Below are 14,811 nucleotides of genomic sequence, written 5' to 3'. Positions count from 1 at the left end.
TATGTAACAAGGGTATCAAGAAATTCCCACAACCCATCATGACTCCTTTATCCAGCTCTTCCACGAAACCGTCTTCTGCCGTTTTGATTCTTGCCAACCGCCAAACTTGCCCCCGTTTCCAAGATCAATCAAGGGTGCCATACTGGGTCGACCATGCGCACACTGAAAAGGAAATGCGCAACGTGACAGGCGAGAGATGAGCTCCTCACATTGCTTTACCGACAAAACATCGTTGAACATGATTGCACCTAGCACAAAGTCAGTGAAAGAGGAGCAAATAATAGGCAACAAACATACTTCGACAGGCTCTGGAGTGTAGCAATTCCAGAATACCCCTTGGACACCCGTTGAAACGTGATATCAAAGGTTTGTCAGGGGCAGTAGTTGATGGTCGCACGAGTGGAACACTACTGTCCACGCTTCGCCAAACTTCTGTTCGCAAAAGTTCAATGAGAAGTCGCGGTTCTAGTCGGCACCTCTCAATGATGCTTGGAGGGAGGCCTGTTACTAGGATTTTGTTTTGTGAGGAGACGGGTGTTTGGTATGTGATACCCCAAGCAGCAAAGTATTCTTGATGTTGTTCTAGAAGAGACCATTCCTCCTTTGAGATTTCGAAGATTATGGGTCGGTCGAGAGGTTCTATGACGGGCGACGTTTGATTCACCAAGGAGTCGTGGGTGAAATAATTTGCCATGAGATCTTCAAGCTGACATCGTTCATCAACTGCATGTTGATCGAGCATGACCAACGCAGAACTCTGTTTTTCGTGCGCCAAAGTCCCAGATGTCGAACTTTCTAGTGGTAACTTGACCAAGATGAATTTGCGGTCGACCTGTGCTATCACGGTAGCGCGAGCAAGCGCGTGACGTGAGATTCGCCCATTGAGGCTCATGGTCCCTGCTTCAAACCCAACATGACCGCTTCCATGTCCACACGCATGCAGCTGATCTTGTGCTGAGCTATCGATACACGGCACAGACGGTTCTACAGGTTGAAAACTGGGATTCTCCCATGATCTGATGACACCCTGGAGCCATTTGCTAGGATGTTTGTCTCGCTTCTGTGCACCTTGACAGGTAACACTGCTGCTTGTGTCACCGCCACCTGATGCGCCGTCAACAGTACATGCGCCCGAGTTCACACCACTGTTTGCAGACGAGCCTGTTTTCTCGTCTTCCGGTTCAGGGGATGGCTCATCAAACGGTTTGCGCAACAGTTTCCCGCCTTCTCCAACAAGACGTCCCAGCGGTGACTCCTCTCGCATCTTTGTACGAACATCTGCCGCTTTCGAGGTGGCGCTGAGTGGCGTAGCTCTCCCAACTTTGATTCGGTGCCAACCCTCAAAGGGGCTGTCTGCTCGTGCTTCAAGTGAACCAGATCTGGAGATGGGAGTGACAGAGCTAGCTCTCGAGCTATTCGATGATGAGGGCGGTTGCTTTTTAGGCTTTTTCGACCGGCCCAACGTTCTTGCTGTCGAGAATAACGATTCCTCAGGGGTTAGGCGAACTTTTTGTGGACGAAAATGATGCTTTTTGAGAAATCCGTAACATGTTGCCTTCAAAAGATCAATGATCGCAGACAGCGTCCGGCCCTGACTGTCAAGTCGATCTGGGCTATCGAGCCCCTCTAACCCAGTAGCGGTGATTTTGAGATAGAACATGGGCCACCGTTCGATCCCCTTTCGACTTCTCAAGTCTCTTCCCGTGAACTCATCAAGCTTCCGCGAGTCACCGTTTTGGTCTTCATCAGCGTCAATCACACCAAAGCTAGAGTTTCCAAAGGTCTTGTTGATTTCTTCATAAAGAACATCAGTGCCAAATTCGTTGTTGATTGGCCTAATCCCAAGACTAATAAATTGAGAGCGCCTTGTCGCAACAGGATTCGTGGAGATGGCGCCTTTGACGGAAATCGACCCGCATGATGCTGATATGGGCACCCAGGAACCTGCATCGTCCGAGTTGGCAAGGCCAGCTTGTGTAAGAAGTCGAGAGGTTTTAGACATGATGTCTGCTTTTTCTGCTGGCCGGAACCGTAACTCACGCTGGCTTGCTGCGTTCTTGAGTGAAACGGATACACCTAATGGCCAAGCAAGAAACAGGCCTACGACAGCTCGAACCAACCTCGACCATTCTTTGTCAAGAGCAGACCTTTCAGCTAACGTGGCTCTCTGTTTGACCCTAACTGGCATATTGCCGAAAAGATCTCGAACCGTCGAACGAGTGCCATGATCAAAGTTGACAAGCCGTGATTCGGGGGGCGAAGGCAATTGTCTAGCCAGTATTCGAGAATTGTGAAACGAGATAGAATTGTGTGAAATATGCCCTTGGTGGTGAGATGTGATGGTCAGAAGGGAAAAGGTAGCAAGGGATGCTAGGAAATCGCCATGTTTCCCATGAACAGAAGACCTTGAAGGGAACTTGGATGTATCTGAGAAGGCGTAAGTACAAATAGCTTCACGTAACCAATATCGTTTCACTCACGGTGGAGCTTCCCGAGGCCCCCGCCATCTTTAAATTCTTCGGGTGGAATTCCGGACCCGTTATCTTCAACGGTACAATTTCCCCTGCTGTAGTCGATCGAGACGTTGACCTTGGATGCGCCAGCGTCTAAAGAGTTTGTAATAAGACCGCAGACAACGCCGTTCAGAGAAGTGATATTGACTGATGATTTAATCTTGTCGACGACATCTTGAGGAAGTTGCCTGATGACCATACTCTACAGCAGATCATGCTTGTTTGTGTAGAGTTGGTCTTTGGCTGTGATGTTGAAAGTTTCAAAGTTCAAGTTGGGAAATGACGTCGAAGCGAGCTGAAACTGAGGTGAGCTGCACCTAGCTAGGGGGCACCTGGTTTTAGGGCGATCTAATTAAGGCACAGTGGGTAACCGTCCCCGAATCCAGGGTCCGCCTGGTGGAGGTGGCGCCAAGAAAAGATGTGCCTTGAGCTTATAGCCAGCTCAGTCCAGACTCGAAGCCACGGGAGATTCAACGAGTACCTGCGGGAGAAATAAGGGATAAGGGGGACTTCACACGTTGGTAAGTGTCTACATTTGAGTCAGAGATAGGTCATGAACGAATAGAAAGGATCGTCGTCTTCTGGTCCGTGTAGTTTATGTAGTTGTCTCGTCATACAATAGATCCATCACGTGATCTTGATCCCGACCTTCGTACCATCATGCTTCGCCGCTTTCAGCCTTTGTACTGTTACATGCCATGCCACACACTTTGATCTGCTGACGACGTCTCTTCTAGCTTCATCCCTTAGTTTTCGCCTTTCATTGTTCTGTCTTCCATCCACCATTAACACATCATTTTCGTTTCTTTTCTCCTCCGAGCGAGCCTCTCTTCTATTTACTTTGTTCATTGCCTCCCCGCCTCCACCCGCTACCCAACGACGTTGTTCTGGTAGCTTCGACGTAACGTTTCGTTTCAATTCAACGGCTTCTTCTCAATTTGATGGCGACGACCGACGCGATACCTCCAGAGCATGGTGAGTGTTGAAGCATTGTTCATGTTTATGGAATTTACCATCACGCGATATCGCCACCTTGCGATAGCCTCACAATACAATGCCTGATGCTAACATTTCAGACCGTCAAGGTCAACGCAGGAGACCGTTTTCGACATGGGTTAAGAAACTCACCAACTTTAAATCATCCGATGGTGAACGCCAAAAGAGACACAAGAAACGCAGTCACAAGAAGAACAACCCTTACCCGGAATCTGGACAGGTCGGCAACGGTGTAACCAACGGAACGAGTGCATGCACTTTCACCACTACACAGACGGGTACAAGCAATACCAGTGTGGACCGATCCGCCCGGACATCTCGAGAAGATCAGGGACCGCCAACGATCGGGCGTGGAAGTGTGGCCGGTACGGTGTTGACAGATCATGAGGCCTCCCATTCCCTCATGGCACCCAGCCATAGGGCAAGTTCTGTCGCCGGGACGAGCCGTACCGTTGGTGGAGGAGTTGAATCTAGGAGGGGGGGAGACAGTACTTTTTCAAGTCCAGCACCATCTGTGAGGTCTTTGACGACGACCTTGACTACGATACAGTCAATGGCGCCTAACGGGCCTGGGCAAGCTCAGCATCATGCTTCACAGCACCATGGCAACACGCAGTCTATTCAATTCACCCAACCGTTCCCCACTACAGGGACGCCAGCATCGGCCATCCCGCCCCATTTGGCGCCAACTGGCAACCCAACGACTTACACGTCTGCAACCGCCAATAATTTACTTACAGATAACGCATCTATCCTGACTTTGGCGTCATCAAGTAAGCGACGACGAAGGCGTTCTCTCGATACCGATGCATCTGTGCGTGCTCTTGCACCTTCATCACTTTGGGGTGGCAGTCGTGAAAGTTTACCACTTAGTGTTCTGAGTGCGAACATCGACCCGATGGGTATGCCTACTACTCCCGGTATTCACGGCAACCCTCGAATGGGAACAGAACGCACGAGCATTTACTCTGCAACAGGTGTTGGGCCTGCGATTTCTGGTGATCGAAACAGCTACTATGCCAAACAAGGGGACGCTGCAAGTGTTCGAAGTGGGTTGCTTGGCCATGGACGCGCTGAGAGCGTGAGCGGGAGCATTGGTGGTCTGAGCAGTCCTCTAATTACACCACGAGAGGTATTCAACGAGAAGAGCGAGAATGAGAAAGAAGATACCCCTGTGGCTTCTAGAACTAAGGAGGCATGAGCGTGTTGGTTTTTATTGCGAATGATTGATGCTTTGTTTTGCTTTATGGTATTGGGTTGGTTGGGTCTGGCGGGTTTGGCAGGAATGAGAGCGTATCTGGTGTTTTGCTTGATTTATATAGAATTCTGGTTCGGTACTTACTATACGCAGTCGAGGGAAAGTTGTCCCTTAATATACCATACATGATACCCTGACAATTGTTATGATGAGCGCCAAACGAGCGAGCTTTTGATTAGCTTTACGTGATAATTTAATGTTCTACAGTGATGGGTCGGGTGCTGTGGAGTAGCAGCCACTGTGGCGCTAGGCAAGCTCCTGTAGCTCCCCAGCTCAGCGTCCCACCATCGTCATCGCACCGCGGCTCATCTTCTCCAATTCAAGACATTCCCGAATGCTTCAAGATGGCCATCTCAGTAAGGACCACCCTGTTATCATGCGCGCATAGGCTTTGCCCGTCCATGCGCACTTCGAGACTTATCATACTGACAATGAATTGCAGTGGAAGTCGTTTGACTTCTTCGACGTCGTCCAAATAAACATCGCCGACGACGAAACCCGACAGCTCTTCGAGGGCAGCGAGATCTCGAGCGTTTGCGCAGGCTCCGATAGCCTTTTCCTTGGATCGTTCGATGGATATGTCAGCATAATAAACAAGTCATGGAAGATTGTCAAGCGCTTCCAGGCTTACGAGGCTGGGAGCATCACGCATATGCGCCAGGTCGAAGGAACAAGTCTTTTGTTGACAGTTGCGGTACGGCCTGTTGAAACTTAGATAACGAATTGGCGAACTGACGGCGTTGGTAGGAAGATATGAGCAGTGAGCCTGTTCTTAAGGTGTGGGCGCTCGATAAGCTTGTTAAGAAGACCAACACACCGACATGTCTGAGCACGGTCATGATCAATAATAACCGACGGCAATTTCCCGTGAGTCTTGGTGGGAGTCTGATACGACATTGGAAACTGACTGATTGAAGATATCTGCGTTTGCGGCTACGGACGATCTTACACAAATCGCCGTAGGATTCACTAACGGCGCAGTTACCGTAATTCGAGGTGAATTGGTCCACGATCTTGGTACGAAGCAACGAATTGTTTTCGAATCAGAAGAGCCTATCACCGGTGTTGAGCTCGCATGGGATGCGGTACAAAAGCTCACCACTTTGTTTGTTTCCACGACCTCACGAATACTGAAGCTCGGTTTATCCAAAAAGGGCCATGGATTACCGCCCAAGACCATCGAAGATGCCGGATGCGCAGTGGGCTGCATGACGCGTGACCCAAATACAGACGGTGTCATTGTTGCGCGCGACGATGCTATCTACACATACACGTTAGACGGTCGAGGGCCACCCAAGGCGTATGAATCGCCAAAGAGCAAGATTGATGTTTACAATGAATATGTTGCGCTTGCGTGCCCGCCAGCAAGCAGCACTGCGAAAGATTCTGAGGCAATGAGGCGACGCTTTGGTAACACTACTACTAATTCTCTATTCAATGCGTCGTCTTTTGTGTTGCTGGATATGGATCTTCGAGTTATCGGTCATACAGAGACTTTGATGTCGCCTGTGGGACACTTTGTTGACATCTGGGGCGATTTCTTCACAGTTCTCCAAGATGGCAAGGTAAGTTCCGTCTGCCGATACGAGATCCCGTTTATTAACTTCGTCAGGTTTACCGGTATCATGAGAAAAGTTTGCAGCAACGACTAGAAATGCTGTATCAGAGGAACATGTTTCCTTTGGCTATCGAGCTGGCGCAAAAGTCTGGGATGGATAATGAGCAGCAAAGCCTTATTTACCGTCGATTCGGCGATCACCTATACCAAAAAGCCGACTATGACGGCGCCATGGTTCAGTATATTCGAGCAATTGATACGACTGAGCCATCACAGGTCATTCGCAAGGTGAGTAGCTCTCTGTATGAAGGAACAAGACTAATGTTTCTAGTACCTCGATACACAACGCATTCATAACCTAATCCAATATCTGGAACAACTCCACGAACATCGAAAAGCCACTGCGGACCACACAACCCTTCTCCTCAACTGCTATGCAAAGCTCAAAGACATCAACAAGCTTGAAAAGTTCATCAAGTCTCCGGGCGACCTCAAGTTTGATCTTGATACAGCAATTGCAATGTGCCGACAAGGCGGATACTACGAGCAGGCTGCATACCTTGCCAAGAAGCACGGCGAGACTGATCTTGTGGTGGATATCTTGATAGAGGACTCCAAGAACTATGTCGAAGCGCTCGACTATGTTTGGCGTCAGGATCCTGATATCGTAAGTTGTATCGCGTCCTGGATTGAACCATTGCTAACACGTTCAGGCATACCCTTGTCTACAGAAATACGCCCGAGTGCTCATTGAGAATTGTCCTCAAGATGCTACCAAGTTATTCGTGGACTACTATACAGGAAATTACCGACCTCGGCGCACTATAACGGTGCATAACGAGATTGATACGCCCACCAGCGGCGGCTTTGCAGCTGGAGCAGCCAGCGCTGTTCAGAACTTGTCCAATCTGCTGCCTCTACCTTATATGAATACATCTTCGGTCGCATCTCCAGGAACAGTCGGAAACACAAGGGCTGTGGTTAGCGACGGAAACATTATTGTGGATAACGACGATATACCTGCACCAAAGTATACCCCTCCTCCCCCAAGAACCGCATTCTCATCGTTCATCGATCACCCCGACGAGTTTATCGTCTTCCTCGAAGCATGTCTCGAAGAAAAGGAGCTCAAGTCGAGCGATCGAACAGATCTTTACACTACCCTCTTTGAGATGTACTTGTACAAGGCAAGCGAAAAGAAAGGACAGGATCACAAGGAGGAATGGGAGGCCAAGGCGAAGAAGCTCATTCAGGGTGAGCACGTGCCAATGGAGAGCTCGAATGTTCTACTTCTCTCGCATCTTGCGGATTTCCAAGATGGAACTATCCTTGTCAAGGAACAGGCAGGACTCCGTTTTGACATTTTTAGATCTTACACATCGGCTAAGGACACACGAGGCGCCATGAAGGCACTCAGAAAGTACGGTCCTGAGGAACCGCAGTTGTATCCAGCTGCCCTGGCATATCTCACTTCTGACCAAAGGGTACTAGAGGAAGCCGGCCCTGATGAGTTGGCCAACGTGCTAAACAAGATCGACAAAGATGGACTCATGGCTCCTTTGCAGGTTATCCAAACACTTGTAGGTCAATCTTCAGGCGGCGGCGTAGCTACCATGGGCATGATCAAACCATACCTTCACGAGACAATCACAAGAGAGCGCAAAGAAATTGCTACCAACCGCAACCGCATCAACAATCTTCGTGGCGATACAGAAAAGCGCCGCGAAGAGCTTGCAGACCTAGGCTCCAAACCAGCTGTTTTCCAAGCAACCTGGTGCTCAGACTGCAGCCAGCGCCTTGACCTTCCAGCCGTCCACTTCCTCTGCAAACACAGCTTCCACCAACGCTGCGTTCGAAACGGCGGCAACGACGGTGATGCGGAATGTCCCAAATGCGCACCCGAAAACGACATGATCCGCAAGATGCGCGAGGGACAGAAGGAGCGGGCGGGCAAGCATGATCTTTTCAAGATGGACTTGGAGAACAGCGAGGATAGGTTTAGTACGCTTGCGGAGTGGTTCTCTGGAGGTGTTATGGATGGGCAGAGTGCTGAGTGAATGTTACGAAATGAGGTGATGGCGAGATGCATGGAGTCTAAAGGAGTTTTGGGTTCTTATTTGGTCTTTGCCTTGTTTTTATGAGGCTTTGACAATTATACAATCAAGATTTAGGCAGAATGGTCTTATTTGGTGAATATTGTTGTGGACGCTCGTACGTTTGCTGGTGAGTTGGTGACAAAGAGCTTTCAAGATGCGTCGCTGCCTACGTAAGAAGAGCTTGGACAACTTAAGGATAAACTTAAGCAATCTTATGATACGTTTAGAGGCCCTCCTGGTATGCCACATGACAAACTTGCTGGTGATCCTGTCTTTAGCGGTTTACCCCTTTTCCAATCTTTCTCTGTAGAAACACAAATATGCTCGGTGATATCAGAGTTCCTAACAATCTTGTGATATAGTTGCTCATCATTTCGAGTTCTGGCCTTGTTTAGTGTCTCCGAACTGGGCCCTTTGCTTATCCTTTGCCGAAAGTTGTTGCTAGAATCATTCGACATTATGCTTGGTGTTTGAAACAAGCTGACTTTACCCAACAAACGCTCAGCATTTCTTTTTAGAATATCGAAATCACATGTTGCGTTTTATTTGGTGCTTCAGAAAAGCTAGTGGCTTTTGTGCTAAAAGGTATTTTTGGTGATTTGTTCCGTTTGGCAAGCAGTGGTCAAACTGACGCCTGGTCGTCAATGATATACAAACTAGGCTGCAATTGCAATTAGAAAAGATTTTGTCCATGTGAATTCTCTCAGATCCTGAGATTCTGGGTATAAATACCCCGGGTCTGTCTTCTTTTTTCCTTCTTCTTCCATTCTCATTAAACCACTTGATACTATAGTACTATCCAAGAATGGGACAGTTGTGAAAGCTCTTTATCGCCAATGAGAAGTTCAACACCAATGGCATTTTCCTCATCCTCTCTTGGACCCCAGCCAACATCATGACATCTCTTCGTAAAAAGTTTTCAACCGTCTATCACCGCGCCAGCAAGCATGGTGGACAGTTTCAAGCCCGAGGCAAAGGATATATATATATGAGTACTGTCTCCTTCTACTCGTTGACTTGTGACACTAACTCTCATCTAGACTTTCACTGCTTTATGAGGGCACTGATCATCAGACCACCTTTCGATTAGTAGGATTACATATGTTTCCCCACCAACTGCTGTCTTCTCACCTTCTTCTATTCTTCTTCATCCTCTCTCTCAAAGCACAAACATGGCGAACTCCGCCATATCAGATCATGCCCTCGGTAAGTCTGTAGCATACACCGACCGATGCTTATAAGCAACCGACTCTGTGTCATCGTAGACCATCTGAGAGACTTGAAAACTCTCAGACAGATCTCAATCAGCTCCCATCCAAGAGTGATGACTTGGCTAGTATATTGCCCATATGTATCTAGCTGTGCTCTTTGCCTTGTACGTACAGAGTTTCTCTCCTTCCTGGCTGCGAGGAATGCAGAATTTGTCCGAACCCCTCGACAAGAGAATCAAAGCCATTTCCTAGACTGGCAGACAAGCTCGAGGAACCTTACCTTGAGTCATCCCCTATACATCTAACTATATCTGAGATGTCAGCTTTACTCCTGAAAGGGCTTCAAAGTGAAAGCTTTTACTGACCCTTTAATAGTACTGATCACTGTTATAAAGCCATCTGCAGTCTGTCTACTCAAGAAGTGAGCCTTAAAAGAGAAGTGAGACACAGATCGGTCCCTCGTGATGATGAGGCGTTCCTATACAGCTTTCAGTAACTTCTTCCTTATTACTATATATACTTGTATCATTTCCTTCGTGTCCTTATCGAGGGCATGTCCACCATCGGACACCTCGAACGGCTGGGATTTGGACAGGCATGCGTTTCCCATTGGGACTCTGTACTAAGCTTGCTCAGAACAGCCGGCGTAACAAGGGCTGACAACAGTTAGTCTTCGCAGAGATTTCACTCTAGAACCAGTCGCTGACGTATTTATATAGACAACCCTGACAAACTATCTAAAGCTCACCGCGAATCTCCACCAGATATAACAGAGGCAACCCAAGCCCACCCCGAAGAAGGCCTGCAAGACACAGGGCGCAGAAGATGCACCACCTGCAAAGAAGGTATAGATCTTATAAAGTTCTCGCCTAATATATGCCCAAAATTCAAGCATACAACTCCTGACCAGCACCCGCGTGCATGACCTGTACCCGCCGGCCAAGCTCCCACCACACACTGGCACTGACCGCAGTGGTATGATAGAGGAGAACAACGACCACGATAACCCCGATCACCATATCAAGCACGGCAGCAAGGCCAATAGCGAGCACGGTGGCGATTCCAAGGCCGATACTGAACAAGATACTGAAGACAACAGCCCAACGGATTGAAATATTGAGGACAATTCTTGGGGACTGGTAGGGGTGTAGACGCTGTCGAGCATCACGTTCGGCAGCTCACAGTCTATATCTTTGCCAAGCCCACAGGGGAGTGATCCTTTCCTGTAATTATATCTTCGGGGCTTCTTGCTTCGACGAGACCGTCCGGTACTGCCTTAAGACCAACACCAAGATCCGTTGCCCAACTCGCCCACTTACGTTCATCCACCCCACGACATGGCAGCATACCTACCCCCCCTCAGGTGGCAATCCAGCGAACTCACATGACGACCCACGCCGGGTGTCTACGACTACCTGCTGGGTCTGTATGATCCCTTCTATAACCCTTTCAAGGCAAAGAACTCCTTCCTAAGCGGGGTCACCTACAGCTTTTTCACTGCAAGTATACTCCAGCGAAACTCTCAGCTCCACTAACTCAGACTTGTATATATCGCGGGGGTCAGTAGGCTATAAATGCTGAGCGATATTTCATTCGTCTAGGTCAGCGCAAACCTGCGATAGGACATAAGGGTGTCCTCGTTCATCACTAGACATATGTGGATGCTATTTGTGATCAAGAGCTCAATGCCAACCGATATGAGTTGATCAAATTTAAATCATTCCTCTATCTAAGTCTCCTTCCCTTCTCCTTACTTGGCGACAATAGAGTCGCATACCTCAACGACTCTCTTACTATTTCCACTGTCTTCGCCGAGGGCTATGCTTATGTAGAGCCTGGAGTGAGGCAGAACATCTCTGAGGATGACTATAGTTAGGGTTGGGATTCGTGCCGACTCTATCTGTAAACCTTCTCCGGTGTTATATGCTCGACGTCAACTGCTGGCAATGCTCTCGTACAGGCCTTTACCAACCCATCTTTTGTTATATATATTGATATCACTGGAGATACGGACACTCGCAAACATTCGCTTGGTGTTGAACATGATCTAGGGTCAGGCGAAAGTGCATCAAACCCCTTCGCTGCACAAGTGCAGACGTCTCTTGTTGCACGAAGCGTTGAGCTCTCACAAGCTTGGATCACAAAAGTGAGCACCATGTCGGTTGAACTTCACACAAACAACCCAGAGGCAGACTACATGAATAGCTCTCACAGTCATGCCACCCGCCGACTTTGTCGATCTCCCCCGCGAGGTTCACCTCCTGATCGGAAGGCACCTCCAGCCTTCCGAGATAGAGGGCCTCATTACCGCCTCAAGCCAAATACGCAGGTCTTACGCCAGGGCCTCCTATCACACCATCGCTTTCCGGGTAATTTGTTCTCTCTTTGGAACCGATGCGAAGTGCATGCTCTCGATCATTTTTCTTCTACCTGTTCAGAAGCCGTTGTAAACATGTCCTTATTGATCGGGGCAGTATCAAAGCTGCCATTACCAAGAATAGGTTCCCACCACTGGATCGCTATATCAGATGATTTGCCGGCAAATCGAATACTGTATGGACCATAGCAAATGATGCAATCCGCTCAGAGTAAAGTCACACACGATACGTCAAAACTCTCGATTTATAGCACGAGTGTGCGGCTCGACCTCGCCGGGGTCCTCACAGTACAGATCGCTGCCCTATCAACGAGGTAGGATCCGACAAGTCATCGACGTGGCCTGGCTGTCTCAGAACTACGTAAGCCAATTAAGGACCGAAAGGAAGAGTGGAAGCCTGAGAACATCAGGAACCCTTCTGCAGGTTCTATATTCAACTATTTTCCGGTGGCGAAACAGAAGAAGCAGCAATCAGACGATGTTCCTAGCAAGTTGAAGGGGGATGATAGGAGTAACCAAAGACTAGAAGCGTATTGTCACTGCGAAACTTTCCCCCGAGGACCTACACCTTCACTTTTGCTTCCTCGCCATATATATATAGACTGGCAAAGTAGAGAGGACATGGGGCAACAGGGTTTCCACGGGAGCAGTCCCTAGCTCTCGAGTCTCCCATTGACGCCGTTGATGAACCTCCTGCGTTCTCTCCAACTGAAGAGGTCCCCAAGTACGTCATACGTGAACCATGAGAATCTGCCCTCCGATCCAACCCCTTCTGTCAGGGACCTCTGTCCATGATGCATTACAAATATTTTAGGAGACTGCCCAACCCCTTCGCCACTTCTTCCCTGGCTTCGATTTCCCTCCCTTTAGAGATCTTAGGAGAGATCGGAGGTCACCTACAGGTGCAGGACCTCGAGAACTGCTCACTCGCTTGCAGAATTCTTAATAACAGCATGCGGACTCACCTGTTCAGAGCGATAGCATTTACCGGCCATAGAGAAGCAGTTACTAGATATTTGTTAGCCTAACTGTCCCAGGACTTGCCGAACACTCATTTTGCCGTGGAGAGGTGGACCTCGACACCTTGCAAAAACAGTACGGGACTGCACCTCAGGAGAGAAGCAGCACTATTCGCATTATGGGCGGTCAGTTCCGAATTATTGGTAGGTTAGACCAGGTCCTACCACAAGAATTCAATTCCGAACAACTTTACAGTCAAAGGGGAAAATCGTCAAGTACTGCGGAAGTCCGCTCAACCGATGTGCTCAGGCCATTCTTATATAGATGGCAGGCTCATTCAAGGAAGTTTTATTCACTGAAGCTCATCAAGCATCTCAAGTGGAGGAGTCCTGACGGTAATCGAACCTAGACTCCGTGGGATTTGTCCACGAGTCATTTTTTCTCCGCCAAACTGAACTCGCAGATTCGACATTCATACCCAGCTTCTCCACGGGAGCAATTTCGGAAACCGCAATAATAGTCGACAAAGAGCACCATTCAAAGTCCCTCGCAAGACATCTGTCAAGGTTAGCGCATTGTACATGGTTTTGATACACTTCCTACGAAACTGGATATGGTTCCATCTCTGGCATGAATATCAATTCTTGCATTTCATGACGCCGTGCCCAGATCGCCAGCATGATGATAAGTGAAATCCCGTGGAGTGCTCTTAAGACGAAGAAGGAAGCTGCCGCTGTTAGAGAACTCGAAGGAGTTACGGAAACATAGAGTCCACGGTACATTTGTTTATTTGTTTGAGAAAACTACAACTGTCTTGTGGATGATTAGGAGTAAATAAGACTCTTCTCCTAAAATTGTTATCGTTGATAGTGAGAGAGGTGTTGGCGATGCAAGCAACGAGCCAAATCTGAACAACTCGCTTTCTGGGGAATATGCGTTGCATGAGGTGATGGCTAATCTGAAACGCATTTCATCCTCTTCCAAGTCTGCGGTCGATCTTGGGAAACGAGCTACGTCTGACCAGCATTGGGCCACTCTATCAATGATGTTACCATCAATCCTGGGTCATCGTGGCCTCGGCATGGACAAGATTGCGGCTGGTCGTGGTCAAACTTCCCAAAGCCTGCGGTCCTGGCATCCTCTTGAACTAGTTTTCCAGTCCATATATCAACGTGCGACGTCCATTCTAGTTAACTCAGACAGGCAAGATTAGAACGTGGAGAAGGACTATCAGCGATCTCGGCGACTACTCATATATATAAAGTCCCCGACAACTTCCCATCGGGCCATGCAGCGAGGTCATGGGAGACCAGCACCTCCCTCCGCCATTTACATATGGCTATCCCAGTCAGCCAGCTAATGTCGAGGAAATGAAGGCCCTTGTCGATCAGAATTCAGGCCGAGATGCACTGGACAACATCGGCCCTGTTTCACTGCAGAAGACGAGGAAGCCGCTTGGCCACCCACCCACGCAACTTGGACAAGTTAAATCCCAGCCACGATCTCGTACAGATCCTGTTGCGCCTCCTTGAATGGGACCACAACAAGCGAATCACCGCTTCTGAGCTAGCATCGTAGCTAAGGTGATTAGGATAGCTCTCCTGCCCTGGCAATAGTGGCGATAGTGCCTCGTCCGGCCAAGACAGGGACGATGAGGCTACAGATGGCCAGGGTTTGGGGTTGGTCTTAAGAGAGAGAGGCTTGGGAGGTCATGGTGTGCAATATGTCCGATGTGGAACCATTTCATTTTGAAGGCGACTTGAGTTTGCAAAACGGAAACTTTATCGGATCAGCGATTTCTGGAATATCAACAAATATCTTCACTTCTAAAGGAACTTTAGT

At 48.6% G+C, this 14,811-nt stretch overlaps 4 protein-coding genes across 4 annotated transcripts; 3 read left to right on the top strand and 1 right to left on the bottom strand.

Annotated features, from left to right (window-relative positions):
• Nucleotides 1–5: 5 nt before the first annotated feature.
• FOBCDRAFT_284694 (uncharacterized protein) lies at nucleotides 6–2,768 on the bottom strand. Its single transcript, XM_031194671.3, has 3 exons — nucleotides 2,481–2,768; nucleotides 298–2,427; nucleotides 6–248 (listed from the first exon to the last, which is right to left on the bottom strand). The coding sequence occupies exons 1-3, from the start codon at nucleotides 2,710–2,712 to the stop codon at nucleotides 37–39; spliced, it is 2,574 nt and encodes an 857-aa protein (XP_031029409.2). The 5' UTR covers nucleotides 2,713–2,768; the 3' UTR covers nucleotides 6–36.
• A 436-nt stretch (nucleotides 2,769–3,204) lies between these two features.
• Nucleotides 3,205–8,681, top strand: FOBCDRAFT_247338 (tethering complex subunit PEP5). The gene is made up of 9 exons (XM_031194668.3): nucleotides 3,205–3,488; nucleotides 3,590–4,558; nucleotides 4,975–5,123; nucleotides 5,210–5,461; nucleotides 5,515–5,634; nucleotides 5,685–6,332; nucleotides 6,380–6,613; nucleotides 6,657–6,992; nucleotides 7,039–8,681. Exons 1-9 carry the CDS (start codon nucleotides 3,455–3,457, stop codon nucleotides 8,380–8,382), a joined length of 4,086 nt encoding a protein of 1,361 aa, XP_031029406.2. The 5' UTR covers nucleotides 3,205–3,454; the 3' UTR covers nucleotides 8,383–8,681.
• A 1,504-nt stretch (nucleotides 8,682–10,185) lies between these two features.
• On the top strand, nucleotides 10,186–10,744 carry FOBCDRAFT_268058 (uncharacterized protein; the record flags this gene model as incomplete). Its single annotated transcript, XM_059611406.1, has 3 exons — nucleotides 10,186–10,297; nucleotides 10,352–10,477; nucleotides 10,617–10,744. 3 exons carry the CDS (start codon nucleotides 10,186–10,188, stop codon nucleotides 10,742–10,744), a joined length of 366 nt encoding a protein of 121 aa, XP_059463947.1.
• Nucleotides 10,745–14,069: 3,325 nt separating this feature from the next.
• FOBCDRAFT_213374 (uncharacterized protein) lies at nucleotides 14,070–14,630 on the top strand. Its single transcript, XM_031194666.3, has one exon. It carries the CDS (start codon nucleotides 14,271–14,273, stop codon nucleotides 14,499–14,501), a length of 231 nt encoding a protein of 76 aa, XP_031029404.2. The 5' UTR covers nucleotides 14,070–14,270; the 3' UTR covers nucleotides 14,502–14,630.
• Nucleotides 14,631–14,811: the final 181 nt, after the last annotated feature.

The sequence above is a fragment of the Fusarium oxysporum genome, chromosome I (genome assembly GCF_013085055.1).
Source record: "Fusarium oxysporum Fo47 chromosome I, complete sequence".
NCBI classification, from domain to species: domain Eukaryota; kingdom Fungi; phylum Ascomycota; class Sordariomycetes; order Hypocreales; family Nectriaceae; genus Fusarium; species Fusarium oxysporum.
The sequence above is the reverse complement of the archived record's forward strand: the minus strand, read 5'-3'. Positions and strand labels throughout refer to the sequence as shown.

Bases quoted from the DNA above. Each gene is read 5' to 3' on its own strand.
- FOBCDRAFT_247338 (XM_031194668.3), top strand. From the start codon at position 3,455: ATGGCGACGACCGACGCGATACCTCCAGAGCATG. The intron at 4,559-4,974 runs GTGGGTTGCTTG...AATGTTCTACAG, and splicing joins GGACGCTGCAAGTGTTCGAA to TGATGGGTCGGGTGCTGTGG. The intron at 5,635-5,684 runs GTGAGTCTTGGT...GACTGATTGAAG, and splicing joins ATAACCGACGGCAATTTCCC to ATATCTGCGTTTGCGGCTAC.
- FOBCDRAFT_284694 (XM_031194671.3), bottom strand. From the start codon at position 2,712: ATGGTCATCAGGCAACTTCCTCAAGATGTCGTCGACAAGATTAAATCA. The intron at 2,428-2,480 runs GTGAGTGAAACG...ACGCCTTCTCAG, and splicing joins GGGCCTCGGGAAGCTCCACC to ATACATCCAAGTTCCCTTCA. The intron at 249-297 runs GTATGTTTGTTG...ACTTTGTGCTAG, and splicing joins ACACTCCAGAGCCTGTCGAA to GTGCAATCATGTTCAACGAT.
- FOBCDRAFT_213374 (XM_031194666.3), top strand. From the start codon at position 14,271: ATGGGAGACCAGCACCTCCCTCCGCCATTTACATATGGCTATCCCAGT.